Here is a 27889-nt window from a genome sequence, read left to right as displayed (position 1 = left end):
GATACGCGTCTGATCTGCCCTGAACGTCAAAAAGAAGAAGTTCGCATTACATTCAGTACGCTGCTGCCTCTCAGCGTACAGAACAGTTCACAGTGGACCAGCTTGTCCATAACATTCATGTTTTTTTCTTTAACTAACGTAAATGCTGTTAGTCGGTTCCGCCACAGTAATAGTTATTTCAGATTCGTCTCAAGGACCGCGTACGGGAGCCCGAAAAGAACCGAGGACGTGCGAGACTTGGGAGTTTTTAGTAAACAATCCCTTCGGTCTGCCTGCTAGCTATTTGCCAAGAGAGTGATTTGTTTTCTACAGTCCAAGAAGGAAACATGAGTTTTCTTTTGTGAGTAATATTTCTGTCACGGGTGCTTATTTTAGCCTTGCCATGTAGCTTTGTATTTGGGGAAATATTAATAGGGTTAGCGTTACACAGCCAGCTAGCTAGCTAGCGATATAATGATACGGGCTACGACTACTTGCTGGACTAACCTCCGAATGTCTGGTGTGATCCTCTAGATTTTAATGATAATTAAGGTCGGCATCGATTGTAGATTATTTATACAGGTATTATGTTCTGCCATGAAACTCTCAGCTATAATATACTGACCCCCAGAGCTAATTTTTTAACATAGAGGGGTTCTCATTCCCGGCTGGCCTGAATATTTGCTGGTGTGAACACTTTGTTAAAAACGAGCTAATCCAGCTCCGATGTGACAGGACACTAATCAGTCTCTGGCCCATTTGTTTGAGGGAACAATAATATGTTGTTGATATTTAGCTAGCTACTCAAAAAGCCCTTGTGTGGATAAAATCAGAGATAACATTAAACTGCCCTCTGGTGAGGATGTGAGTATTTTTAGGTAAAGGGAAGAAGATGAGTTTAGGTTTAACCACTGCTCTGTAACATTACCCCATTGAAATATAATTAATTTCATATTTTAATACAATTATCTAGGGTATTGATTTTGATACAGATTGGTTTGAATAGCTGTTAATGCTTTAATTAAAGGAGAATCAGTTTTAGTGTGCAACCTTCCATGTTGTGATGACTTAAATTCTTGTTTAATGGGCCAGTGAACACAGTACCTCCCCCAAATGGCCTCATTACACACACAGAGAGAGAGACGCACTGTTCTGGTCCGTCACTCTGATTCTGGCAAACACATCAAGTCAACAACAGCTCAACTCTTTTCTTTTCTTTTCTAAGGAGATCAAAACTTTTTGTCAGTAAAAAGTCCCTCACTTAGAGGCGCTGTGATCGCATGATTTGTCATCATATCTGACTACCTCCCTGTTTGTCACACTGTTTGTTCTTCCTCTTTTGAAATGTGACTCACAGTGGAAACCGTTCATCCAAGACGTTCAAGCCCAAGAAGAATATCCCGGAGGGTTCTCACCAGTACGAGCTGTTGAAACATGCAGAGGCTACACTGGGAAGTGGAAACCTGCGCATGGCAGTCATGTTGCCCGAGGGTGAAGACTTAAATGAGTGGGTCGCAGTCAACAGTAAGCGCCAGTTTCACCTTTTTTCCCCTCTCCCTTCCTTAAAACACCTTTTTAAATTCAGCTTCCTGGCAGGACAGCACCGTCGCACGCCTTTTTATCTCGTTATCCGTCACTCTCCTCGTTGTTTTTTTTAATTTGCATGCTTCTCAAGAAGTCGTGTTCCTGAACTCGCAATTAGTCCACATCAAGAATCAGTTTGAGAGTGAGCTATCAGGGTGTAAGATCTTGGCATTCCCCCCGGAAGGCCGTGTGCATTCATGCTGGAAGAACCACTGTGAATGTTAAACAGACTCGATTGTCTGTGCTGTGAGAGCCTTGTTTACATTCCTCTGAATTGAGACAAATTGCTGGTCAGCAGCAGCAGGAGCTTAACTTCCTGTCGTGTCAGAGTGCCTTTAGGGTTTGAGATGTTCAGAGTCTCGGCGTGTTAACAGATGAATTGGCCTTTTATTTAAAGTACTTTTCCTGCAGTATAACGTAAAGTGATCAGGATTTCAATGGTGATTTGATCAAGTGTTTACATTACTTTAATGCAGATCACAAAACAAGAGAGTGAATGCGTCGATAAATTAGTTTGTGCTGTCATTCGAAGTGTGTTGAGGTTATTTACGTTTGATTTTGATTTATGGGCTTTGATGCATTTTGGATCCATTTGTAGCACAAGAAAACAGAGATTGTGATTGTATTACTTCTCTATTTTTACACGGTGTTAACAGTGAATCTTGTGTATCAGCGAGTTCACACATTTTACAGCTGTGTTAAGTGTGCCGGTGAGATGGCTCGGCTACATCATTGCAATACCAGTGTTGTAGTTTCATAAGAGGTAAGTGGAAATGAATGGCTGTTGGATGTTTTAACTTGCACAATAAAGGGAAGTCAGAATGAAATTGCTGTTTATATGACTTTCCTGATGATCTCTGTTCACAAGAAGCAGTTCACTTCATGCGTTTAAGCTTCTTTTTTTTGGGGCATTTTGCTTGTAATGGATAGTGACAGTAGAGGAAGAGCGGAGGTTATGATATGCAGTAAATGTTTATTCTGTATCACCTAAGCATCTCTGATGTGCTGCAGCTGTGTCTGCATCTCTATGTCGTCGACGCCCACGGGAAGTCTGTCATAATGACGATGACGTTGGCACCTGTCATGGCAAAGTGAACGTGTTGATCAGTTGATAGCATGGCCAAAGCGGCGGACCTGTTTTTATGTTATTCCCAGTGGTTGTGTGTCATGATTCATCCGAAGTTTTACTTTAAAACTGTAAAATGCACAAACAATAAAGTGTTTAAACGGTAGATAAGCCGGGTATTGCCTTGAAATATGTATCTAATGCTGGTCTGCCTCCCTGGTTACATCTAACTTCAACTACTTCAGTGGCAGAAACAGTATTAAGAGCTTTCAGCTTTTTACCAGAACCATGCTGAACGTACTGAAATCTTCAGTGTCAATAACGTAACACTTTGGACAAAAATGTCTCAATTGGAGACTGAGTAAACAGGACATCTCACATCAGCTGTTCAATATGTACTTTTATTTCTGGGAGATTAGCAAATGGAGCACCAACACCAACGCTGCCAACACTCTAAATGGATCTCTCACACTGATGGAAAGCCAAAGTTGGCGCTCTGCCGCTGGGAATGAGAGATAACACCATTTGTTCCCGATAACTGGAGTGTGCACTGGTTTACAGTTTGGACTGGGGAAACTCGACGCCAGCTGTTTGTGCTGGCACACGAGGTATTTGGTCTCGTGTACACGTGATTTGAATAGAGTTTCTTTTTTTTTTTTCAGCTGTGGATTTTTTCAACCAGATCAACATGCTGTATGGCACCATCACAGATTTTTGCACAGAGGGAAGCTGTCCAGTCATGTCTGCGGGTCCTAAGTAAGTTCATAATTTTCCACCCGTAAGTGTTACAAAACCAGCCCACAAGCTTTGCACTGCCGAGGCTCAACAGGGTGTGGGATAGAGGTGTTGTCAAAATAACTTGGATCCATTTGGCAGCAAATGTGACCATAATTCTAATGGAAAACACAGCCCACTTGTTATCAGGATCATGTAAAATACCGTCCTCTGGCCTCCTGCTGCCATGATCAGTGGATCGTCAGTGTTTTACATGCTAGTGTCTCGTAGGGAAGACTGAGCTCACGAGCTTTAGATTGGCTTCTTCAAAGGATCCAGAGGAGAATTATGTGTTTGGTGACTCTGAACGTTGTTCTACATTAAATGACGTCAGTGGTGAATGAGTGGAGATGGAATCCACGAATGTTTTCATGATCTGATGTTTGTCGTCCACGTATCATGTAGGTATGAGTACCATTGGGCGGATGGAACCAACATCAAGAAGCCCATCAAATGTTCCGCTCCCAAGTACATTGATTACCTCATGACCTGGGTGCAGGACCAGCTCGATGATGAGACACTTTTCCCTTCAAAGATCGGTATGCCCCGTGTCCCTTCTCTCCATCCTGTCAAAGCCGTCTGTTCGTTGTGTGTGTTTGATGTGTTACTCTCTGGTGTCTATTAGTGCTCGGCTCTAAATAAGAAAAACAATAGTTCTGCAAACACTTTTTCTGTGGAGTGTAACAGTGACAGCGGTCCAGTGACTGAACATATTCAGAAGTTTCTCTCCTTCACAACGTAGCAGACTTCACATGCATACCAACACGGTTCTCAACCTCCCGACTAGCAGAGGCTTGTGCCGTCTAGGGTGCAGCCTGAATCGAGCTGGACGGCAGCCAGCACAAGTGAATATCTGCTCTGTTTGGTACATCTCAGTGGAAGGAGCCAAGGGCTAAAGGTTCCACAATCACAAGATCTATGACTGGGATCCATTTCATAGTCGCTCACCATCTTTAACAAAGCAGGGACTCCCTCATAAGATCACAAGCTCCACAGGACACCTTTTAATATGTTTGACTTTGTCAGGACTAACACCAGCCTCTAGCCTATAAATGATTGATAATCCTGGAATCGTCTAGTTTGGTGAAGAAGTGAAGAGTGGGCCACGTCCAGCCCCAGGTGGGAGCTTTTAATCAAGAGCTCCTTGTCCTGTCAGTCACCCGCTTCTTCTGAATAATTGATGTTGGGTTGTACTGTAGCTCTGTGTACACTGTAGGAAGCGACTCTCCACCGGGCTTCTGCTAACACCCACCCCCACATCCACTGAATCGACTGCACAGCACATGGGAGCTGTACGGAGCAGTGCAACCAGTGTAACAACCTCATAGTTTCCTAACCACAGATGGTAGCGGCGTTAGCATGAGGTGGTTCTGTGTTGCACTCATTACCGTTTGCACTTCCCCTAAATCGTTAAAGACATTTGCAATCCAGAGAACAACGTATAGCTGCATCTGCCTTCATTGCTCTGAGCTTTTTGGGATTTGTAGGAATAGATTATAGAAAAAGAACAAAGTATTAATAAACTCCCCTTTAAGTAATTCGCTCTTTGTGATCGTACTATCTATGTCTTTGGTTGCATGTTTTGTGAATCACAGCTTTTCTCTCTCGCCCCTCAAGGTGTCCCCTTTAAGAGAAACTTTATGTCGGTGGCGAAGACCATTCTGAAGCGCCTGTTCAGGGTCTACGCTCATATCTACCACCAGCACTTTGACTCTGTGATGCAGCTGCAGGAGGAGGCCCACCTCAACACGTCGTTCAAACACTTCATCTTTTTCGTTCAGGTATAGAATCCCTGACATTTGAATATTGACTTTTACGTATTTTACACTGTCTAATAGCAAAGAATTTGCACACAGCGGGTCATGTGATTTTTGTTTTTCTCTTTCAGGAGTTCAACCTCATTGACAGGAAAGAGCTGGTCCCACTTCAGGAGCTCATTGAAAAACTGACAACCAAGGACAGATAAACGACGATGTAATCCTTGTTTTTTTTGGTCTTCTTATTTTTGCACAGATACCCACCCCGCCCTGGCTGTATGTATGCAGTATCTACTATATTTCCATTCGGGGAAATGTTTTTAAGAAGGCCAGGAAGAAGGAAGGATCTTGATAGGTTTAAGGCACCAGGACTAATGCTATCAGGGATTACACACTCAATTGAACAAACCACAGATTAACATATTGGACAAAATGGTTTTAGCTGTACGGAAAGAGCCCCAGTATTCAGTCACGGCTTACTTTAAGGATAATATAGACATATATGTTCATTAGTTTTCTATTTCACTGCACAGATTCTTTTCTCTTACATTTGGATCTCTGAAAACACAAGGCGGTTTCACGCTCTTAGATTCCCATTGCTAAGAAGAGTGTGGAAGCAGAGATGCTGTATCGTAACTTTAGGGCTTTGTTGGTGTTATGGCAAGAAGTGAAGCCAGCCTTTCAGCCCATTTCACCACACTAGCTAGTTATTTTATCCATCATTCTACATAGAAGGATCTGGGTTACTTTTCACATCTGTAAGAGCCCACATCTGTCAATACAAAATAATCCTAAGTGCCTAGCATGGCTCATAATTGCCCTATATCAACAGTGAGAGCTGTAAGAAGATAAAGGCCATATACCACTGACATCAAATTTTCTGTGATTCTTAATTCCCTCTTATCTGTACTATAACCTGGTTTAAAGATATTTTTGTTTCTGTTTTTAAAACCACACTCTTCTCCAACCTTTTCCTTATTTAGTTAGAAAGTGTCTTTCCCGAGTGTTCTGTGCAGGTTATGATAAATGAATGTGTTAAAGGACATAGAAGTGAGGCTAGGCTATCGTCGCGTCGTAGCAGGGATTCAAAATCAGCTCAACTTTTAGCATTTTCTAGTGACCTGTTCCCGTGTACCAGTGGTTTCCCTCAAAACTTGAAGTGGAAACACATTTTTAGGGAAAGTCTTCAAGGGATCTAAAACCTTAAATTGTAAATAAATGTGCTCTAATAGAAGTAGAGACCTGTGTTTAAAGTCAAAACCGCCACAGTTACAAAAACAATAGAAGCATCTTTTAGAATTGGATTATGCTGCTGCATCCCTCGTTATCTCACTCGCCATAAAGCACTTTGAACCATTTCCCTGACCTCTTTTGCCTGAATGTTTATTCTGCATAGACTGTGCTTTGTGAGACGCTGTATCATGTGACTGATCATAGTTTATTTCCTCCCTCATATTTCCCCCCAAATGAATGTCGAATTGCTGAAATTGGCTCCAAGGCACAAGTGAGATTTCTTCTGCTTTATTATTATTTTATTTTATTTTGTCTAATGGTCTGGAGTTGTTTGTTGCCGTGCTTCAAACAGCAGATGCATGAACCCTTCCCGAGCTCAAAGTGTAGTTTACTATGCAATAATTGACGCAACACTAAAAGGGTTACCGGCTCCTACTTTATCTAATGTTACGTTTCCTTTGTTGTGGGTTAATTCTGCTGTGTGATGGAAACAGAATTCTCTTTCAGGTTTGGTTAAAAAGAAAACCCGGTGAGATGAACATTTTATATATATCTTTATATATAATTTGTCCGAGGTGTAATACTTCAACGCACACGTGTAAATACTGAGGGTTAGACCTGATGATTTTCTTTCAGCGAGCACGGAGTGGTTGCTTTTGGTTTAAAGAATGCGTCGAGTCTTTTTAGAGGCTGCTTCCCCTTCCCCTCCCCCGCCCTATTTGGATATTAAAATCTTGTTTGTTTTTATTGTGGAGTATCTTTTTCCACGTCCTTAATTAACTATTATGAATGTTACTGCTCACCAGATATCTGAAAATGTAATAGAAATCATCCTGGAAGCATCTCATGCCGTAACACAGCCTATTGCCTACAGTGTGCTCCTCCTCGACTGTAATGATGATGACATGTTTGTATATAATGGCTTGGTAGAGGGTTTCAATGCTACTGAATTGATTTATGCTGTTTACAAGGAAAATAAAGGTGGTCTTGACTCTTTGAATGAACTGTATGTTTACCTTGTAGCGTCACGGTGGAAAGCAAGTACATTTACTGGAGTACTGTACTTTTTTTGAGGTATCTGTACATACTAGTTTATAAAGTATGATTCATTGTTGTATACTAAACCAACCCAAAGTATTTAAAGCAGTTTCAATTAGATCCACTTCAACCAACTACAACATTAAAGTGCTGCATTAATGTTTATGCAGCAATGTGAATACAAGTCTGAAGCAGAGAATTCTGGATTAAGAGTACTTTTACTTTTGTTGTTGCCGATACTCTTGTACTTTTACTGAAGTAACATCTACAATACATGACCTTACTTGTGGTAGAGTATTTATAATTTGTGGTATTGGTTCTTTGGCTTACGTAAATGCATTTACTCATAATTCTAAGGTACTTGAGTATAGTATTTCAATATCTTTATACTTCTATTTCACTACATTTCAGAGGGAAATATTGTACTTTTTTCCACTACATGTAATTAGCATATGTTCTAGTGACCATTACATGTACATGTTGTTGCTTCTAATATACTTTTATTTACCATATTGAATGCAGGACTTTTACTTGCAATTGAGTGTTTGAACAGTTTGGTAACGCACCGCTAACTTGGGAGCAACAACACTCACACACAGAGCAGCCTGGAGCCGGAGACACGTGAGCGACAGCAGCTGCTTCCTGGGCGGAAACACAGCTGTGCAAACCCCGCCTCTTCCGGTCTTCAGTTGCTGCCGCCCCGCGCCAAACTTTAAACAACAAGGAAGTTCCTGCAGCTGCTGCAACACCCGCTTTAATCTATAAACTTATTAATGAGCTAAAAACATGTCTTTTACTTCCAAGAGGCCGTGTCCCGATTTATGTGTTGCTACATTTTTTTACTCTCAACGCTGAACTTTCTGCATTATTCCTTGGTGCACAGCGGCGGGCAAGTCCACCTTTGTGCGCCTTTTGGAGCAGGAGAGCGGGGACTGGGAGGTGGTACCAGAGCCAATCGCCAGATGGTGCAACGTGCAAACAAAAGGCAGTGACTTTGAGGTACTGTACATTTCCTAATTCAGTGCTCCCAGCTGACGCCCACATGCAGACACTTTATGGTGTCTGATGGATGTGTTTTTTTTTTATTCCGCACTATCCTGCAATCCTCTCACAACCACTGATTCAACGTTGCACTGTAGAGATAACTGGAGGAGTCTGTGTTTAGAGTGCAGCTGCCCTCTGTCCACATATCTGCACTGGTCACTCACCACCGCCACACACCCAGAGGAACAGATGAGCATGCCATTACAGGTCAAACATCTCTGACCTCCCACACTGCTGCAGGCCGAGCCTCACCCTCACACTCCTCAGTATACATACTTTTCAGGACATGTTTAGATGGAGTATTAGATAATACGAGCACTAATAGCATAAGGAATTTGGAGCTGATTAGATTTATGTTGAATACTTACTTGTTTAGTCATCTCTCCAGCAAAAAATACACATTAAACATTATTTGAATTCATTAAATGTCATCAAAGAGTTTGATATGTCTGAAAATATGCAGTCACTGCTAATTATAAATGACCAGATTTTACAAGGCCTTGCACTGTACACTAAGCTGTGATTGTTGCAGGTGTGTTCATCCCAATAGGAAGTTTTTTTTACTTCATGCACACATTTAAATTCGCCCTCTTCCGCAGGAGCTGACCACATCTCAGAGGAGTGGAGGGAACGTGTTGCAGATGATGTACGAGAAACCGGAGAGGTGGGCCTACACGTTCCAGAGCTACGCCTGCGTCAGCCGGGTGAGAGCTCAGATCAGGTCGGCCAACGGGAAGCTCCGCGAGGCCGAGAACCCGGTGCAGTTCTTCGAGCGGTCCATCTACAGTGACAGGTAGCAGTGACAAAATGGAAGAATATCTACAAATGAAAATATTTGTATATGTTTAAGACTAGTTCACACGTACAAGTGTAAAAATCATTTTATGCAGATTAAAATAATAAATATTTAAAAGATAACCGCAGTAATGTGAGTACTGTGCAGCTTCTACTAAACACTGATATGGTCCTTTTTTTCTGTTTTAAGTTGAAACTCCTTGTCCTTAATGTCCTAGGTACATCTTTGCAGCCAACCTCTATGAGAGCGAGTGCATGAATGAGACAGAATGGTCCCTCTACCAGGACTGCCACAGCTGGCTGCACAGCCAGTTTGGGAAGCACATGGAGCTGGACGGTATCATCTACCTCAGAGCTTCACCGGAGGTACTTCTGCTTCTTTTACTGTAGTGTTCGCACATCAGAGTAGAGTGATTGCTGTGGAAAACGGAGATGTTTTCGCCTTAGAATTAAAACAACGTACTAATTTCCCTTTTGATGTGCACGTGTAGAGATGTTTGGAGCGGTTGCACCTGAGAGGCAGAGAAGAAGAGCAAGACATCCCTCTGGAGTATCTGGAGAAACTCCACTTCAAGCACGAGAGCTGGCTGCAGCACAAGACCATGACGTGAGCCCACACATGCACACTGACCTTTATGGCACTTTGGCATCAGAAACTATGCATTTCTGAGAGGACAAAATACGTGTTTGTATGTCCATGCATCCATCATCTTTAACCGCTTATCCTGCTCAGAGTCACGGGGGGGGGCGGAGCCGATCCCAGCTGGCATTGGGCAATTTATTATTATGTGTTTTTAAAAGAAATGGATGAGGCGGGACATGGGTTGTGTCTCTGGTCCGTTGTGTGTACAAGATGTATTTTACTAAGATGAACAAAGCGTCACCACTTTAAAGAAGTCCTTTTTCACTAACCGTGATTCCCTTGCTGCTTGTGGCCCTCAGCATGGAGTTTGAGTATCTCAGTGACGTGCCAGTCCTGACCATAGACGTGAATGAAAACTTTAAAGGGAATGAAATCAAGAGCGCCGACATGATTGAGAAGGTGAGTGACGGTTAAGCCTCGTTAAAGGTTTGAAATGGTCAAATGATGCTTTCGGATTTGTCTCCATCCAAATACTCCAACAGGACTTTGAGGGGAAACATCCTGTTGGAACACTGCAGGGCTTTAAATTATTATTATTATTAATAATCTTTATTTCTATAGTTCCGCTCATAACTTAAAATGCAGCTCAAAGTGCTTCACAGGAGCAGAAACAATAAAATCCTCCAAAATAGGATGATACTAGTCAGGTTATAATAAACCATCTACCCAGACTTCTACTTGGGTAAAGGTTTAAATACAGGACCTGTTATCTGTACAGTTTTGAAGAAGTTGTCATTGTTTGTCTTTGGGGAAAATAAAATCTCACCTGTTGCAGCTGACCTTTAACAACATAAACAGGCTGAAGTATTTAAACAGGTTTTGAGGATTAAGTCATGTGCACAGTGAGATCTCTGTGATACCGAGATACACACTCGGGTTTCACATACGGAAACGAGGCCTGAAGAGCTGCTGATGTAGCGTTTACGGGCTCCTTTACATATTCACTAACAGGAAGTGGTCCCACACTATCCTCTGCACAGGCGACACAAAGCAACTTGTTTTTCAAGTTGGAAGCAAACAAAAGAAACTGAGAGCGATGTTTGTCACTGAGCGTGACGGTTATGGTTCTGTTTCAGGTGAAAGAGTTCTTGAGCACGCTGTGAAGATCGCTCTGCGATTGGAAAATCTAATCGGCTTCACAAAGGAGGAAACGCTGAATGGAGAGAATTTTATAACTATGAAATGCCTCATTGGTGGCTATTATTTTTCTATAAAGTAAAATCATCACAGATGATCTGACCTGTAGCATATTTTAAAAAAATAAACGTATTAACTTTTTCTTACATCTGTTGTGTATTTATATAATGATTTGTGTGCAAATGACAATAAACTTGAAATGCTTGTTTAATGTTTGTGGTCGTCTAATATTTACCATGAAAGCTGCTGTAAATGTAAATCCAGGGATTATTGATTTCCACATCAAGTATTAGTCTCCTGGTGTTCCAACTCTTCCAGAAGATGTCGCCAGTCTCCTGAACAGCTGTCCGGTCAGCTATTTTTTGACTGCTGAGCTTTCCTCTACCTGGTAGCTCCAATGGGATTTGATTACCTGAAATAGATGCCTTTTATATATATATATATATATATTCTCAGCGTGTGTTGCTATGTTAAACCCCTCGACTTGAAAAAATGTTTAAAATCAGCACTGACTGTAGTTGAGTCATATTTAAAATGTGTGTCTAACAAAAGTATGAAATCAACACAAGGTATTGAATTCTAAAGCGACTGATTTTAAAGTGTAGTCTTTGTAGAAGTGATCCAAGCTGTTGGGATTCCATGAAATCCTACATTCAAAATCAAAAAAAGTGCTTCAAACTTCAATGTTTTGATGATTATTGAATAAATCTGGTGACTTATAATGCGCCTCTATTAGATACAAAGTAAATAATAGACATTGATTGTGAATGTTCGGTGCGCTACGCAGAGCAACTTGCTGACCCCCCCCCCCCCCCACCCCCCCCACACACACACACCCCGGTGGCGTCACGGCAGGAGGAGGGATGGCTCTTTAAATATGGAAACAGACACGCTGCGCGCACAGAGTCTCTCCGCACGCTTTCAAGAAGCAGCGAGACAACACGAGCCTCTCTCTCTCTTTAAGATGACACCTGGACACGACCTGAACAGGTCCCGCGCGACATGAGGAGCGTTTGTTACAAGTTTAACTCGGTTTGTAGAGTCGGAGAAATCATTCCAGCGAGATAGCTCCGCGCTCCTCGACTTCTTTCTTACTTCTTTTTTTTATCCACGTGAAAAGCGCGACGTCTAGAGTAGGTGAAGATTTCCCAACGCTGACTCCAAGAGCTACTCCAATAACGCCCGGACTGATCAGCGTTAAAGGCGAAGTTTGCCACCATGAGTTCCGAAAAGAAGTAAGTTTTTGCTCTTTGTTACATCTGACTGTTGGGAACTGTACCGTTTCAGTCCATAGGCGTCGTTCAGGACATTTCCTGGCCAGGTGTGAAAGTGTATATTAGGTATCAGGTGAGTATGATTCACCAGCTAATATGTCCCATAGTCATTTGGCGACCCTGTGCGTAAATCTTTCAGTGGCTCATCTGGCTTTAGTTAGCCACAGCTGCCATAACTCGAGTGAAACGTCAATGTGCTATCGATTGTGTAACTTGAGTTACATTATTTCAATGAGACTCGTTACACCCCTTGGCTGGATAAGCCACTGTTCCCGCACCGCTGCGGCTGTGAACCTGTTGGCCTAATCTATTCTTCCAAGAACCTTGTCGCTCTCAATTAGAGAGACGCGGGGAGCGCAGGCCAAGTCGCGGAGAGTTGTCTCCGGTGCAACTTTTGTGATTTAAAGCTGCGTATGTGTGCGCGCGTCTCCCGTACCATGTGGTCCATGAGCGGACACCCCTCAGAAATCTGCTTTCGGCGCGGGGCCAGCGTGTGTGTGTGTGTGTCTACGTTGCGCAATGACGCGACAAATGAAGACATGACGGTTATATTGCCTTTCACGGAAACAACGCAGGAACCTTTTTTTTTCTGACATGCATCTGCAGTTCATCAGCTGCAGCAGAATATGTTGCCCCCCCCCCCCGCAGAATATGTACTCTTAAGTGTTACTAAATGAGTAGCAAGAAGTGAAACCAAGGCAGCAGATGTATGTGGGTGGGTGCAGACACTGTTACCATCAGAAGAGGATTCCTCATTGTTCTGTGTCAACTGTTTAGATTGTGAAATCTTTTGTAATGGAAGAAATGTTCTCTTTACTTTGTCCCATCCATTTGTTCGGTGACTCTTGCTCCTGGCATGAATGCTCTTTTGTGCTCCGCTGAGTGATGCTTTGTGTCCAAATGAAGGGCAATCCATTTCCTCGTTGCTTACAGGAAATTCCAAAAGTCCAGACAGACCTGAGAAGCAGGGAGTGGACGACGGTTCAATTGGGTCCACGATCACCTGAGCACAGGTGTGTTCAGACATGTGTCCTTTGTCACCTCTACTCACTGAGAGTTTTTGGGATTTGTGAATCTATAAACTACCGCCACATCCTTTATTTTAATATTCCATAAAAGTACACTCATCGCAGCTTCTCCAATGTGGAGATTTCTTTCTTTCTTTCTTTTAATAAATGTTCGACAGTTTTGTTTTGTTGGTCGGACAGAGCAAGACTAAAGACCTCGAGGTATCACTTTGGACTCTTGGAAAGATAGACATAGATGCTCAGGAAAATTGTTATTGGTTGCAGCCCTAAAATAAGAAATCACTAAGTGATCGCTCACCTGTTCGCTGTGACAACGGTGTGTGTGCTTTCCTCAAGTGCACTGGCTGTGCTGGGGCCACCCACCCTGCTGGTGAACCTGCCCAGTGGGATTGGGTGCGTCACTGCGTCAGAGATGGGGATGATCCCCGAGCAGCTGATCCCCCCGGCTCCTCACACACCGACAGGTTTATCCAGCCTCCATGAGGTCACCGAGAACGGGAGCGAAGTGAGAAGTTGCGAGATCAATGCAGCCGGTTGCCCCGACCCTCACCCAGCTTTTGATTATTTATTAAGCAGGCAGAGGAAGTCATGGCAGGAAATGAAAAAGAAGATCAAGAAGGTTTCCTGTTTACGACGTGACTGAGGAGACGCAGGCTCTTTATCGGCGTTGTGATTTTGCATACACAAACACAAGACGTTTAGCCTCATTATGCTTTCTGCCACCTGAGTTTTTAACTTTGATATTAAGTCATTTAGACTTTACTGACGAATGCCGATGAGCAGATTTAAGTTTCTTCCCCTCAAAGCTCCCGACATCGCCTCCTTCTTTCGCCTACATTTCGTTCCACTTAACACGCCCGGTGTGTTAGATTCAGCTTTCAATTCAAAACAGTAATCTTCTCCTGCATCCTGTGTGTCTGCGCGCCACCTGTGGTATGTTTCTCATCATGAGGGTCTCCCCGTCTGAGGCCTCAGCGTGGAGTGATTAACGTGGCTCCATGGGCTAAAGCTCGCAGTAAACCTGCAACATGAGCTTCCTTTTTGCTCTCCTGCGTGGCCAACGGTTTTCACTGTGTTACATGACCCCTCCTCCATGCTTGCACGCACACACACACACACACACACCGCTGCTGACTACCTGTTGCAGATGTAAATGCTGCAGCTGTGTTCCTGGAAAGATCCTGTGTATGTGCAGAATAAATTAGAGTAGCTCCAGCCGTTTATTAAGTTATTAATGTCTCTGTTTACTGACCACATTCTTAATTCTAAGGCGTACTAAGATAACTGGTTAAAGGGACAGTTGACTCCAAAATCCCATATTTTCCTCCTACCTATAGCACTATCTGTTCCATTCCAGATTGTTTTGGTGTGAGTTGGCTTGTTTTGGAGCTATAGGTCGTTGAAATAATATAGTTCCTACATGAAGCTGCTCACAATAAGATCTGTGAATTATCTTGAGTAACCGGGTCATTATTCAGACATTTCTGTTAATTTTTTTGTCCTTTTGAGCACCACAAGCTGACGTATTGTATAGAAGGCAGACATCTCTACGAGCGACATCTCCAAAACTAGATTTATAAACAGCCCTACATATAAAAGGACAAATATGTATCTCAGACTTTGGGATGAACTGACCCTTCAGTAGGAGTTCTTCACACAGAGTGACAAAAAGTATCTCCCTGAAGCTGGTGGTGTTTTCTGTGCGCTCTGTCCTGGAGGAGAAAGAAGAGCACAATCGGCACAGAACATGTGCAGAAATCTGAAGTTAAGCGATAGCATCGGCGCTCTCTACACGATGCCGTGTGGCAACTTGACCTCTTCTTTTTTTTTTTGTAAGCAACAATGAGCTACAAAAGGAGGCTGCAGAGGCCAATCACTACTAGCACAGCTTGTAAACTTGGCACAGAGTCCGGCCACTCCTTCTCTTCATCACTTGTTTGATCTCGGGAGCTGGTGGATCAACATGACGTCTGCTATCAGCGTTATGCTTGTATCTCTCTCAAGGACAGATACCATATCCACAGGGGACATCCAGAAGAGCTCGCGGTGCACTCGGAGGAACAAGTTGCATCCTTCCTGACTTTGTTTATTTAGTGGCTTATGTACACTGCTCCCATCCTCCCAATTCTTTGACTTATATCATCCCAGATGGGGATTTCTCAGTGGAAACTGTTCACATGTTTATTGACATGCTTGATGCACATCTGAAATTTTACTTTTTGTTGTTTAACAAAACTGTTTTCATAAGGCAGTTGGTCAGATTAGCCACAGCAGATGAGTTCCTAATTAGCCACTGACACGCTTATGGAGTCCCTGGACAGTTTGAAGGAATAGATTGGCTCATTTGAGATAAGGCCTCAATGCATATTTCTAGCGCAGTGATAAATTGGTTTCCGTTGTTTTACTTTTTTGTAGTTGTTGCCCTCCGTAGCGGTTTTGGCAAAAGGGGTATCCTGAGGTTGGGGTTTGCTTAAACCACCTTTCATTACCTGGAAGAGTCCACACTGTGCCCGACTGGAGGAGCCACATTCCTTCCAACCTTCCAGGAAGGTTTACGATTGATGATCAAAGAAAAGTGAAAGGTCGAGTATCCTAAGAAGATGTCTCTGGCCTCGCGTGTGCACTGTACGGTCCGGTATGACTGTCACTATGCGGTGTAGTCTTACTGTGATAAAAGTGCCGTGCAGTTTAAATTTACACATCAACTCACTGACGAAAAGAAGAGGAAAAATGTGCACATCCTCATGTTGTGTGCAGCATTGTGGGTAAAGGGGAAGGTGACATTTTGGTCTCATTTGATTACCACAACGTCACAAATGCTGATGCACTTTAAAGCTTGCCAGGTTAACTGACCATGAAGCCTTGTTATTCATTGTGTTTTTTTTTTTGATGATTCAAATTATTAAGTGTATTTCAGTGTTTCAATGATGGTGAAGAACTAATTGTGGCAGACTGTTTTGTTTGACTTGTGTATTTACATGCCGTCCTGAGTGGTGATCTATGTACAATAACTTTTCTTTTGTTTGCCTTGTAGAGTGGAGGACGAGGCCGTCTTGGACAGAGGAGCTTCCTTTGTCAAACATGTCTGCGATGAAGGGGAAGTGGAAGGTAAGATCAGTGATGAATATCTAGCTGTCATCCGGGTCTTTCCACACATACTGTCTGCAGGTGAAAACTGTAGTTGTCCCTGTCGTACCGGCACAGAATATGACATTTAAGATTAAAAACTTCCACTTTAGCTTGAACAGGAAGATGTTTATTCAAGTGCTCTAATCCGGTCATGACAATTTACGAGTGGCCCACGGGCATTTACTGAGATGTTCACAGGGCGCACACAAAGAGAACCGCGTCATAGTTTTTGGCATTATGTCAAGCCGTTTTGTGTTCGTGCAGTTGCAAGATCCTGTCGCTTCCTCTGCATGGGAATGTGGCGGAAGTGCGTTGTTTAGTGTGCGCCTCAGGTGGTCTTTGGCTTCTGCGAGGAAGCAAGACCGACCACGTGATGGTGGGGGAAGATATCATTAAAACACTACAAGACGCATTTTTATGGAATGCAAGGTTGACTGTCGGTTAATCTGTAAGAGTTGTCTCTTTCACTCTCTGGATGTTTCTCTGATTACTTCCTGGAGGCATCATTTCCTGTATGAGCTGCTTTGTAGGAAGTAGTTGGCATTTATTTGATTTCACAATTTGACTGTATCTCTTCCGGATTGAGAAATGAGCAACAACCCTCAGCACAAGCCCTAAAAAAAATAAAGCGTCAAAGTAGCCTTGTGATAAGAAAACATTTCACACCACTGTGATTTCCTTGTGATTGTGAGTGTAATCTGACCTGCATTCCCTTCTCTATTGTATTGTTGTTCGCGGCAGGTCACCACACTGTGTACATTGGCGTGCATGTCCCCAAGAGCTACCACCGGAGGAGACGCCACAGACGCAAGTCCAGCCACAAGGAGAAGCGAGAACGAGCTGAGGGATACAAGTCGGACGGCGACTACACAGACGAGTCCACTGCAAACATCCTCAAACCTCTCAGTGAGTTCTGATAACAACAAGCCAGTGTGCAGATTATATTTAGTAATGGTTATAACCCTCTCGAGGTGTTGGGTGTGAGGTCCAGCAGCACTCTGCAAATCGCAGCCAGGTTCAAGGAGGTAGGTCAGGGTGGCAGCCAAGAAAGCAAAAAAAGAAATGCAAAAGAAATGTCCACTCAACAGAATTAGTAGAACGCGGGACCGAGAACACGTCGAGTACTAATCTGAAAATGACACTGGATTGGTTTAAAGTGTGTAAAGTAAATACAGCAGGGGTATTATCCCTCACCTTGATGATTAACACTTGATGATTAACACTGTACTTTGTGGGATTTGGAAGAGGGGATTCTCAGAACATAAAAACATCTGGTCGATGAGGAACAAAGAAGTAGAAGAAGAAGAAACAAAATTCCAATGTTGCACAAGCTTGATTGCAACAACAAGTGATCCTAATACAACCACAGTAATAGGTGGAACAAGTAAGGATCGCAAATAACGGTGAACTGAAGTGGTGAAGCACGATCTCCCAGAAGCATTACATGAATGCTAAATGGACATTTATTGTTGTCAGTCTCGGGAGTCTTCCTTCTGCTGTAGGAAAACACACCAGATGTCTCCTCGTATAGAAGCTTAGGATACAACCATTAATTCAAAGATCGCTTTCTAGAGCAGGAGGAATTATAATATCGAAAGAGTCTTTAGATATAGGTCAGTTTTAACTCGTATGTCTCCGGAAGAAGGAGACTTTTTTTATTAAATTTTTTTATAAATGTGGTTACAGAGATGGGAAAGCATTGAACTTTCAGTAAATGAGCCGTATAATTGTACGGGGATCTGTGTTTTATCTTTAAGCCTCGATGAATGCTCTGTGCCACCACACAAACCTTATGGGTGGGTAATTAAATAAGTCTTCAACATTACAATCGGGTTAAAAGCAAGACGTACAATTACCACAAAGCTGGAATTCACCTTCAAATGGCCCAGCCTGGAAACTGGCATTGTGGGAGAGTGTTTGCTCTCTGCTTTACTGCTGGTGGAGGTAACCATTAAGGTCTCTACATGTGTTTTTGAGATGGAGGGAATAGGCAGGGATTTGCGGGGCATGTGAGGACGACGACGACGACGGCAGAACCACATACCTGAACGAAGGTATACAAATGCGAATCAAGAGTTTGAGCTGGTAATTGTAATGATAAAGGCCTGTCATGAGAATGCATTTGGTTGGACTTAACATGCAAGTACACCCTTTTTAAAATCAGCAATTCACTTTTAATTCTTAAGTGAGTTCAGACATTGGATTTTGAATGTTAAAAAAAGCTTAAAATATCTTAAATAAATAAAACGTACATAAATAGAATGGACTCTCTGGCTTGTACAACAATGTTTGAGATCATGTCCATATATTGTATGATAAGTCTATATGTTAATTATTGTGACAGACCTCACCTGAAATGGATAAAGCGTGATCAAATAAGATTTGGTAAAGTGGTGTTCAGACACCATAAGGAAGCTTTAGCTTTTCTAGCAGACGAGCTCCGGTTATGCAACAGGCTCTTTCTGTGGAAGCGCAGAACAGAATCCCTACGGTGACTTTTTGCAGTGGGAGCATAGTTTTGAGCAACACCCTTTTTAGAGAAGGGGAACTGGTACGGCAGCGGATAACACGAGTACACAGAAATGCCTGCCGAAATAGTTTTTTGGGGGCGAACCGAGGACAGTGGTTGAGCGGAAGAGACGCAGAGAAAGAATCTCTTGTGTGCAATTGCTTGGCTGCAGCAGTTGTGGGAGGAAAACAACCCTCGGGGAGAACTGGTTGCTTCTAGGTGTATTTGTGAGATGAGACTGTACATTCGTCATCAGGGCTGTCATGAGCAATTTACACCTGTTTCTTCTTTTATATACAGCAGCTGTTGCAGCCTGTTGTTGTGGCACGATTGTTCACTCAGCATTATTCAGTTGCACGTACGTTTTTTTTTTTTTTTTTTTTTCTTCTCACAAACAGGATGTAGAGGCCTCAGAGCATGGAACAGTTTAGCATCAGCCACACGAGAACAAGCTTTTCCAATTATTACAAATATCTTCATATAAGGTGATGGAGAACCAGTCAGACCAGTAACAACCAACTATTCGCAGCTTAATTAAGCGTTACGAGTGTCGTAAAAGTCGGAACAGCAGTGGTAAGAATTTTGTGCTGACTTAAATATCAGCAGCAGTCGACGTTGCAGGTCTAGCCTGTTCCTTAAAGACCCATTTCCAAAATGTACGTGGTCTTAAATGAATGACCGCAATCTACCCTGTAGCATTTTTATTTGTGTATGGTTCAAACATGGCAGCTCTCATTATAAATGCGACCGGTGTTGATGGTTCATCAATAGAATCAGACTGGCAGGCGGGGACAGAAGTGGAACCAAACACAGACACTGGTTTTGAACTGAGCCGAGGTTCACTATAAGTGCCCCCCTTAACACACAGACACAGACTCCGGCTTCTTTCTCATCCAACTGTATCTCTGCAGAAGATCTGAAGTGTAAACAGTCGTGTAAATCACTTCAGAAAATCACTTCAGTGACCCCCCCCCCCCCCCCCCCTCCTGCAAAGATTTTCACATTAGATTTTTGCCATTTATTGCTAACTTGCCTTCATCCTTCCACTGTCCCTGTGAACTCTTCTGCTTCCAGCACAAACTCACTATGAGCGACTGGCATGTGCCCTTAGGTGTAGTGGTGAGGGTGTGAGATAACAGCGTTCAACACATACACACTGCTAGACGGTGCATATGGAGCCCTCCGCTTGTTGGACATTTTTTCCGCTGTTTTGCCCTCCATCTAAATCCCCATAATCCTGTTGACTCTGGCAAAAGCCCGTGGAGCTGTCCACTTAAAAGTTGTGTGTAACCGCAACAAAGGCTTGGTTTTCATTGATAACACCGGTTGTGAGACTTAAGAGGTGAGCGGTGTTGTGTACACCGTGTCGTGTCGCGTCAAAAGGCCACCGCTGTAAGTCGGCCAGATGGCAGAAAAGGCCATGTGGACGACTGAAAGATCTTTTGTGTTTTGGGCTGTCGGTGGATGACACAATAATGCGGACGTACAAGATGAGGAGACGCTGTTTCCAGCGTTTCCAAGACATTGATCTTGACCTTCATGTAGCTTAACGTTGGACCTCCTCGCTACAGTGCAGGAGTTTCCAACTGTACCATTTTTAAAAACAACCATCCTAAGTTAAGCTTGGTAATGCTGGGCGAGGATTAAAAGGTTACAGGCACTGTTACGTTGTCGAGGTATCCACCTGTGGAATCCTGAATGGTACCAGTAGTTGGAGAGAAAGCTGCATAAATAGCCTCTTGTGATTTACCACTTTACTTCTACTTTGTTTCATCACTTTATACAACTTTCACAAAGAACAATACACAGTTCTTCTTACAATATACAACCCTTTATATACAGAACATCGTGGATCTCCTTATTGTTGCATAATGGAGACTTTATAGCTGCCGCTTTGTGTCTATAACTTCTGACGGGGAGGCTACGCATTTACTGCAAATGATCAATCAATCAAGTCGGGTTTTTTTTTTTGACACGTATCTTTTACTTCCTTCTCAGAAGGAAGTAAAAGGGAAAGTTCTTCCTAATGCGGGTGTGTTATCAAGTATTTGCTTCTTGCTTAAATACCTGTGCTTTTTTCCTGGGTTCAAGTTGGTCAAGAGGCGTCTGTCATGCTCTGTAGAGAGGCTGTTTAACAAAAAAAAGTTTAGTATTAACTTCTCTACAGACATGCATGACCAGATGCACGCACTTCCTTTTAAAACTTTACATCCCTGTTTGCTCAAAACACACCTTTTTATTTACAGACTTATGACTCAGATCATTTAATCAAATAGTGAATATATTTATATCTCAGCATAACATGGTTTCCATGGACCTTGGTTTTCCCAATTAGTTGATCATTGTTGATATAATTCCTTGAGACGATACAATTCATTGCTGTTACTCTGCCAGTGAGATGCACTGTGCGAGTATTTGACTTCCAGGCACTTCTCTTCAGAGGACATTAAACTAAAGTGTGGTGAGAACTATAGCAGCGTGAAGCCAGAATAAATCGTATCTGCTCAAGTTTGTGTTCATCTTTTGTTTGATTACGGCAGATATGTTTCTGAGCAAATAGATCATCAGGGATTTACTTCATAAACAACTGTTTAAAGATGTTATCCATATTTGTATCTGACTGCATGGCACAGCCACTTTGAAGGTGCTTGATACTTGCTACAGCATTTTGAATCATGCCTTGAGGGGCTGGAATCTGTGGCGATAGTTTGGGTTTCTTGGACATCAAAAAAAGTCAGGACGGACCTGTTTGCTGGTTCCTAACTCGCCTCCTCCTCCCTGCAGTTTCTCCAGCCGAGAGGATCCGGTTTATCCTGGGAGAGGAGGACGATGGTCCCCCGCCGCCTCAGCTCTTTACCGAGCTGGACGAACTACTGGCCGTGGACGGGCAGGAGATGGAGTGGAAGGAGACGGCCAGGTGAGCCGCTGAGTCGAAATGTCTTCTAAGCCAGCCGTGGCTCCTGTCAACCCCCAACATTTACAGCCACGGGCAGTGTAGTCACAAATGTCCTGCTTCACAATCGCTTATGAACAATCGTGTTTTGTATGTGTAGGGAAATAGGCCGAACTCCAGTGAACTCCCAGTCTGCTGTTATCTGAATGAGATCTGTAGTACCTGCCCCTATGAGACCAGGGAAAGGCAGAAACTCCCACATGGCCAGAACAAGATGTAATGTTACAGTTGGCTCTGGAGCTCATGACATTTTGGCATTGAAAAGTGGATGCTGTTAATTGTTTTCCCTATTCTAATGCTTCAACATAGTCCTGTGAAGTCACATGGTTCTTTTTTGGATCTGATGAATACACAGTAATGCTGCAGAAAGGCTCAATCGTGCAATATTTTTGGGAAGGGGAAGCAGGGGTTGCATGAAAGGGAAGATAAATGAAGTCCTTGGGGTCGACGGTGTCTCCGTGGCCGGGCTCCTTTCCTAGTAAGACGTCTGGTTTAAAGCGTGCGGACCAAAGCCAGAGGGATACTCTATCCCCAGAGGAAACCCCATCCTCAGGCCTCAGGAGAATGTCTCTTTTGTAGTGCTGACATGTGAGGCGTCATTATTAAAAAGAATCCTTGTCCTTAGTCCTACCCTCGAGGCTAAGCTCATTCTAAGTCATTTAAAGTCTCACATTTAGTCACGTGGGGTACAAACGTCTGTCGCCATCCCAGCATGCCATGTATTTTCTCAAGTCTAGTGATTTATTTAGTATTTCTACGCTGTGCTGCGTCTCCTATTCTTGTGTGACCAATTCAAAACACGGTGGGGTTGTTTAGTAAAGAAAAGAGAGCCCAACTTGTCTCCTATCTGTTTGTCACCCGTACTAGTTCATAAACAAAGTCGCAGTTGTGTACTTTTTTAATTTATTTATGATGTGCAGTGACCTTTACTTTCAGTTTGGTGTATTATGGGTTGTATTGGAACACCTGGCGAGGTCGAACACCGCAGTGCAAGCCCACTACTGTGAATACATCTCAACACTTGTCTTTTTTTTATTTTTTTTTTCGTCCTCCACTGTTCAGATGGATCAAGTTTGAGGAGAAGGTGGAGGAGGGCGGAGAGCGCTGGAGTAAGCCCCATGTGGCCACGCTGTCCTTGCACAGCTTGATGGAGCTCAAAACGTGCATCGAGAAGGGCACCATCATGCTGGACCTGGAGGCCTCCACGCTGCCGCAGGTTGTCGGTAAGTGAGGGTTGACCAGAATGATAAATATATATATACAGTATATATGTTGAGGAATCTGAGGGTGACCTCATGTTGATCCTCAACATGTCCACTCTAACAGAGCTGATCACCGAGGCGGGTCAGTTGAAGGCGGATCTGAAGGAGAAGGTCACGTACACGCTGCTGCGGAAGCATCGCCACCAGACCAAGAAGTCCAACCTGCGCTCCCTCGCTGACATCGGCAAGAGTGTTTCCAGTGCGAGTAGGCTGTTTAACCACCAGGAGAATGGTAATGCACCCCCTGCCCTGTTTTCTTATCCTTCTTAACCCAATCAATTCTCTTTCCCATTTCTGATGTGAAATCTTACACTAACTGCTGTTGTAGATATTTCTTTTCCTAATCTTTTCCTTCTTGTCTTTTCTCTGCTTTTCCTTCCCAACCTTGTTTTCCTTTCCTTTTTTTTTCCTCCTTTGGGACTGTGCTGTCTCCGACTTCCTGCTTCTGGGGTAATATAGCACGCAACCCCGCTGAGCACCCTGTGTCTCGTTTAAACCCCCAACACCCAGAGGGCCCATGTGAGGTCACGAGGAGCTCCAGCATGGGATACCTCTGTAAGTGAGGTCACGGCGCTCGTGCTGAAAGCAACATGTAAAAACTAGAGATTTCCAGCAAATCAGTGTAGAGACGCACGGAGATGGAATCGCCCCACTCATTGACTCACAATGTACTTAACTAAATATTTATTTAGCAAGAAAAAGCTAAAATGCCATCGACTCTGTTCTCTTACGTCGTCGGTAAGTGGACTGTATCAGGCGGAGTTCCAAAGTTTACATTCTCACTCATTTGCCAATATTTGCCTAAGCTCGTTGCTGCTGATGGCGGCCCTGCTCTCCCTGGAGCGCCTGAATGAATGACCATCTGGCATTAGTCCTAAAGCTTAAGCGTCGCCGCATTTAGCTAGGTCCTGACTTTTCTGGCTCTCTTCATGTACTTTCCCTGTGCCTTTTTTTTTTTTTTTTTTTTTTTTTTTTCTGGGACTCGTCTTCCTCCTCTGCCAAAAATATCTCCTGTGAAAAGCTGTGCAGTCTCGCCCGGCCTCTTTTTTAAATTTGTTTTGATCCCAAACGGTGTCTCACCTCTCTGCAGGTAGCCCCACTACTGCCCACAGAAACCTCACCTCCAACAGTCTGAGTGACTTCTCTGACAAACCAGAGAAGGATCAGGTAATCTGTTTGTGTCTCTTTTTGTGTTGTTGCGCTGAGATGTGCAACTATTATGCAACAATAATAGATGCTACTTAAGGTCTCCATTCACAAAGCAGCACTATGCAGGGTCATGTGTTTGGGCTCTGTGTGTGTGTGTGTGTGTGTGTGTGCATGAGCTTGTGAGCCTCACATTCTGATAGATAAGACCGCTGGCTCTCTGTCCGCTCTGTGCAACAACAGCCCACTGTCTCCCCTCTTTGTGTCCTGTGAGTTTCTGTTGTCCGCACATGCAGTTTCTCTCACTGCCATGACTCACGATCGAGTAATGATTTGGCTGTGTGGTCTGTAGATGCACAAAAGGCCCAGTTGAACTTTTAACAGCTGGATTTACACTCCAGCTACAGTGAGCATGTCCACATTTGCCACAACACCAAGGCTGCAGTTAATCACTTTCCTGCAACAGAGTTTTTCTTTCATCCTCAACTTACTGTGTATGTTCTTTGTGTACTTTGCATGTCAGTTTTGTGTAACACTGTGTACAATTTCCTACACTGTTCATTAGGTGGCATAAAGTCAAGCTGCCACGCAGCACATAATTCTAGGAAAGGGCGGACATTACCTGTACCAGTAAAATCACAACGCCAGTCTTGTTACAATCGCTTTTTAATCACCACAATTATTTAAAGTGCCACGTCCGTCTTTGATTGTACTGCATGTGACAAATGGAGGGAGTGTTCGTGTGAACGATCTCCCTCTCATGTCCGTACCTCGCCACGAATAACCTGCGTTCTTTGTCACGACGCCCTCTTGTTCGCTGACCTTTTTCTTTCTTTCCTTTCTCTGCCCTGCTCTCTCTCTCTGTTGTCCAGCTGAAGAATAAGTTCATGAAAAAACTGCCCCGCGATGCAGAGGCGTCAAACGTGCTGATTGGAGAGGTAGACTTCCTGGAAACTCCCTTTGTGGCGTTTGTTCGTCTGCAGCAGGCCGTCATGCTGGGGTCTCTGACCGAGGTCCCCGTGCCCACAAGGTAGAACACACGACAGCCGCACATTTCATTGACGTCATGACCGAATAATGTTGACTGCCCTAACACCCCGTTTACTTGTTGCTTAGATTTCTCTTTGTCCTGCTGGGCCCCAAAGGTAAAGCCAAGTCCTATCATGAAATTGGAAGAGCCATTGCCACCCTGATGTCAGATGAGGTACTTTACTACGATGCAAATTTGCCATTTCTCACTGTACTTCTACTGTCGACATTCACTCTTTATACAAATTAAAACATTCGGTTAGATCAGAACCTGTGTGGAACATGAATGTCTCCACCAAATTTCATGACATCCAATAGTTTTCGAACTACTTCTATTGTTAAACCGTGCGTTGACGTTGTGGCAGACCAATTTGTTTTGGTGTCTGCAGAATAAGCGCAATAAAACACATAGAATACAGGCTTTTCCAAAATACTTAACCCCTCCATGTTGTCAGCAATGTTAACAGACAACTCATGACGTTCTTAACCCTGAGAGCACCTTGCCCGCAAATTCCCACAGGCCTCCTCTCTTCCCAGCATATCTCACATGTCGACGCGGCAGGATAGGAAGTGTTTTTTCCAGGATTTCCTCAAGTTAAACTTTACCCTCTCTCTCCCCCGTGACGGCGGTGTCACAAGCTTATCAGATGTTTTGGAGTCGTCAGCCCTGTTGTACTCTCCACCTCCTTGTCCAATGTGGCCCCGGGGTGCACACGGACTATGACTAATTCTTTCTACTGTGAAAGAGTTCTTAGTAGTTGTCAATGTTATATTTGCATTTTAATGACACGCTGCACTCTGTCCCAGTAATCAAAAGCGAGTAAGCAGTGTTCTTCAGTGAGCCATCGTAGTTGCACTTTATGTTTTTTGGATTGGCTGATTGCTAACGGGTTGGTCGTGTTTTGTTGCTGACAGGTGTTCCATGATATTGCCTATAAAGCGAAGGACAGGCAGGACCTGCTGGCTGGTATCGAGGAGTTCCTGGACGAGGTCATCGTCCTGCCCCCCGGAGAGTGGGACCCCAACATCAGGATAGAGCCACCCAAGTCTCTGCCCTCCTCAGACAAGAGGTCCGCTCTAATCCCGAAGACCTGATCCTAAATGAATGAAGTCCCTGCACATACATCTATTACAAATCTATCTAATGCGTGATATGAGGCCGTGAAAAAACGATCCGTCTTAGAAAACAATACGGAGTTACTGTGGATCCCGGTTCAAGGCCCGTTCATGCATTCACATGCACATTAGCCTACTGCTAAAAGAAAAATGTTTTACATTACGATTTCAGTTGCATATTAACATAATAGCCTAAATACTGTTAAAAAAAGTATTTGACCCCACATTATTTTTTGTTGTGTGAACTGAAAGACGGAGTGTATTGAAGGTTTGCAGAATGTGACTGTTTGTTCTGTTTTTTTTTTAAAGGAAGAACATGTATGTCGGATTAGAGGCGCCTCATATGAATGGCGACACTCCCCATGATGAGGGACATGGAGGGGGAGGAGGACACGAGGTCGGAGAGGAGCTTCAGCGCACTAGAAAGTAATTAGGATTTCACTCTGTCAAAATGAAATCAAGGTGGACAGTTAAGTAAAGACAAAATCATAATCGCAGTGGAACGTTGCCCTGATTTTCATACCGTCGGGTTACTACGTGATCCTTGTACATGAGGCCATTTCCCTGATTATAATCTCGATGACATGTCAGCGAAGATATGCATCGTTAAGTAAAAGTCATAACTTGGAAATAAGTTGCCAATGAGGAAATATCCCACACATGACTAAACAGTTATAGTGCCTCACTGTTGTATAACATTTATTTTTTCCTTCATTTGGAACAGGGTTTCCTTTCTTTGTAAACTATGACCAAAATATTTCCAAAGTAGTTTGTTTTTTTTCATCATGCACATGATGTGTAATTTACTGCCTGTAGCTGAAGTAAACCAAGTTATGCTATGAAACAATCTTGCACCTACTAACTCGAATGGCTCACCCTCTACTTTAAGGTTTTGTGGAGGTCTTGTCCTGGATGTCAAGAGGAAGCTGCCATTTTTTGCCAGCGACTTCAGGGACGCACTAAATATCCAGTCTCTGTCTACAATCTTGTTCATCTATCTGGGCACAGTCACCAATGCGATCACATTTGGAGGCCTACTGGGTGACGCTACAGAAAACATGCAGGTAAGGTTTTTTGTTGTACGCACGAGTAAGGTCTGTGTCTGCAGAGATATGGTGGTGCACAGAGGGAAGCTCCTCACTGCAGACAAAACAAGTCTCCTGTTCTCCTTGAACACGTTTAACTTGGTGCCTAAAAGATGAACTCTGACCTAGATAGAACTACTCCAGTTTGGACTGACTCTTACTGAGCGTAAATACCACAGTAGTTGACTGGATATGTCTAGGTGACCCCTTATTTATTTTTTTTAATTTTACTTCTGTTGTCGACAAATGCAGGCAATATGCTTCAATATAAATGTCAAATGGGGCATAACCTATAAAAAATGAATTAA

The 27889-nt window shown here is 43.3% G+C and overlaps 3 protein-coding genes across 13 annotated transcripts in view; all 3 read left to right on the top strand.

Moving 5' to 3' along the window:
• Positions 1-44: 44 nt before the first annotated feature.
• Positions 45-7393, top strand: LOC142940526 (MOB kinase activator 1B). The gene is made up of 6 exons (XM_076083087.1): positions 45-340; positions 1337-1503; positions 3292-3385; positions 3809-3942; positions 5021-5184; positions 5292-7393. The coding sequence occupies exons 1-6, from the start codon at positions 327-329 to the stop codon at positions 5367-5369; spliced, it is 651 nt and encodes a 216-aa protein (XP_075939202.1). The 5' UTR covers positions 45-326; the 3' UTR covers positions 5370-7393.
• A 154-nt stretch (positions 7394-7547) lies between these two features.
• On the top strand, positions 7548-11255 carry dck (deoxycytidine kinase). The gene is made up of 6 exons (XM_076083095.1): positions 7548-8430; positions 9075-9268; positions 9489-9636; positions 9762-9877; positions 10213-10312; positions 10990-11255. Exons 2-6 carry the CDS (start codon positions 9117-9119, stop codon positions 11014-11016), a joined length of 543 nt encoding a protein of 180 aa, XP_075939210.1. The 5' UTR covers positions 7548-8430; positions 9075-9116; the 3' UTR covers positions 11017-11255.
• A 710-nt stretch (positions 11256-11965) lies between these two features.
• Positions 11966-27889, top strand: part of LOC142939589 (electrogenic sodium bicarbonate cotransporter 1-like) — a 29788-nt gene continuing 13864 nt past the window's right edge. For all 11 annotated transcript variants that reach the window (XR_012950497.1, XR_012950127.1, XM_076083068.1 and 8 more), the window contains exons 1-12: positions 11966-12285; positions 16387-16460; positions 17223-17387; positions 21775-21907; positions 23006-23166; positions 23270-23437; positions 24296-24372; positions 25224-25381; positions 25468-25555; positions 26296-26450; positions 26806-26922; positions 27386-27560. Coding sequence is in view for 9 of the 11 variants with exons in the window: in XM_076083068.1 (XP_075939183.1) it covers positions 12269-12285; positions 16387-16460; positions 17223-17387; positions 21775-21907; positions 23006-23166; positions 23270-23437; positions 24296-24372; positions 25224-25381; positions 25468-25555; positions 26296-26450; positions 26806-26922; positions 27386-27560 (1488 nt within the window). In the remaining 2 variants the exon portion in view is untranslated. The remainder of the gene's footprint in view (positions 12286-16386; positions 16461-17222; positions 17388-21774; positions 21908-23005; positions 23167-23269; positions 23438-24295; positions 24373-25223; positions 25382-25467; positions 25556-26295; positions 26451-26805; positions 26923-27385; positions 27561-27889) is intronic.

Source organism: Anarhichas minor, unplaced genomic scaffold (genome assembly GCF_050575085.1).
Source record: "Anarhichas minor isolate MPS153535 unplaced genomic scaffold, ASM5057508v1 ptg000002l, whole genome shotgun sequence".
NCBI lineage: Eukaryota > Metazoa > Chordata > Actinopteri > Perciformes > Anarhichadidae > Anarhichas > Anarhichas minor.
The sequence above is the reverse complement of the archived record's forward strand: the minus strand, read 5'-3'. Positions and strand labels throughout refer to the sequence as shown.

Bases quoted from the DNA above. Each gene is read 5' to 3' on its own strand.
- LOC142940526 (XM_076083087.1), top strand. The intron at 3,943-5,020 runs GTATGCCCCGTG...TCGCCCCTCAAG, and splicing joins ACTTTTCCCTTCAAAGATCG to GTGTCCCCTTTAAGAGAAAC. The intron at 5,185-5,291 runs GTATAGAATCCC...TTTCTCTTTCAG, and splicing joins ACTTCATCTTTTTCGTTCAG to GAGTTCAACCTCATTGACAG.
- dck (XM_076083095.1), top strand. From the start codon at position 9,117: ATGATGTACGAGAAACCGGAGAGGTGGGCCTACACGTTCCAGAGCTAC. The intron at 9,637-9,761 runs GTACTTCTGCTT...GTGCACGTGTAG, and splicing joins ACCTCAGAGCTTCACCGGAG to AGATGTTTGGAGCGGTTGCA. The intron at 10,313-10,989 runs GTGAGTGACGGT...GTTCTGTTTCAG, and splicing joins GCGCCGACATGATTGAGAAG to GTGAAAGAGTTCTTGAGCAC.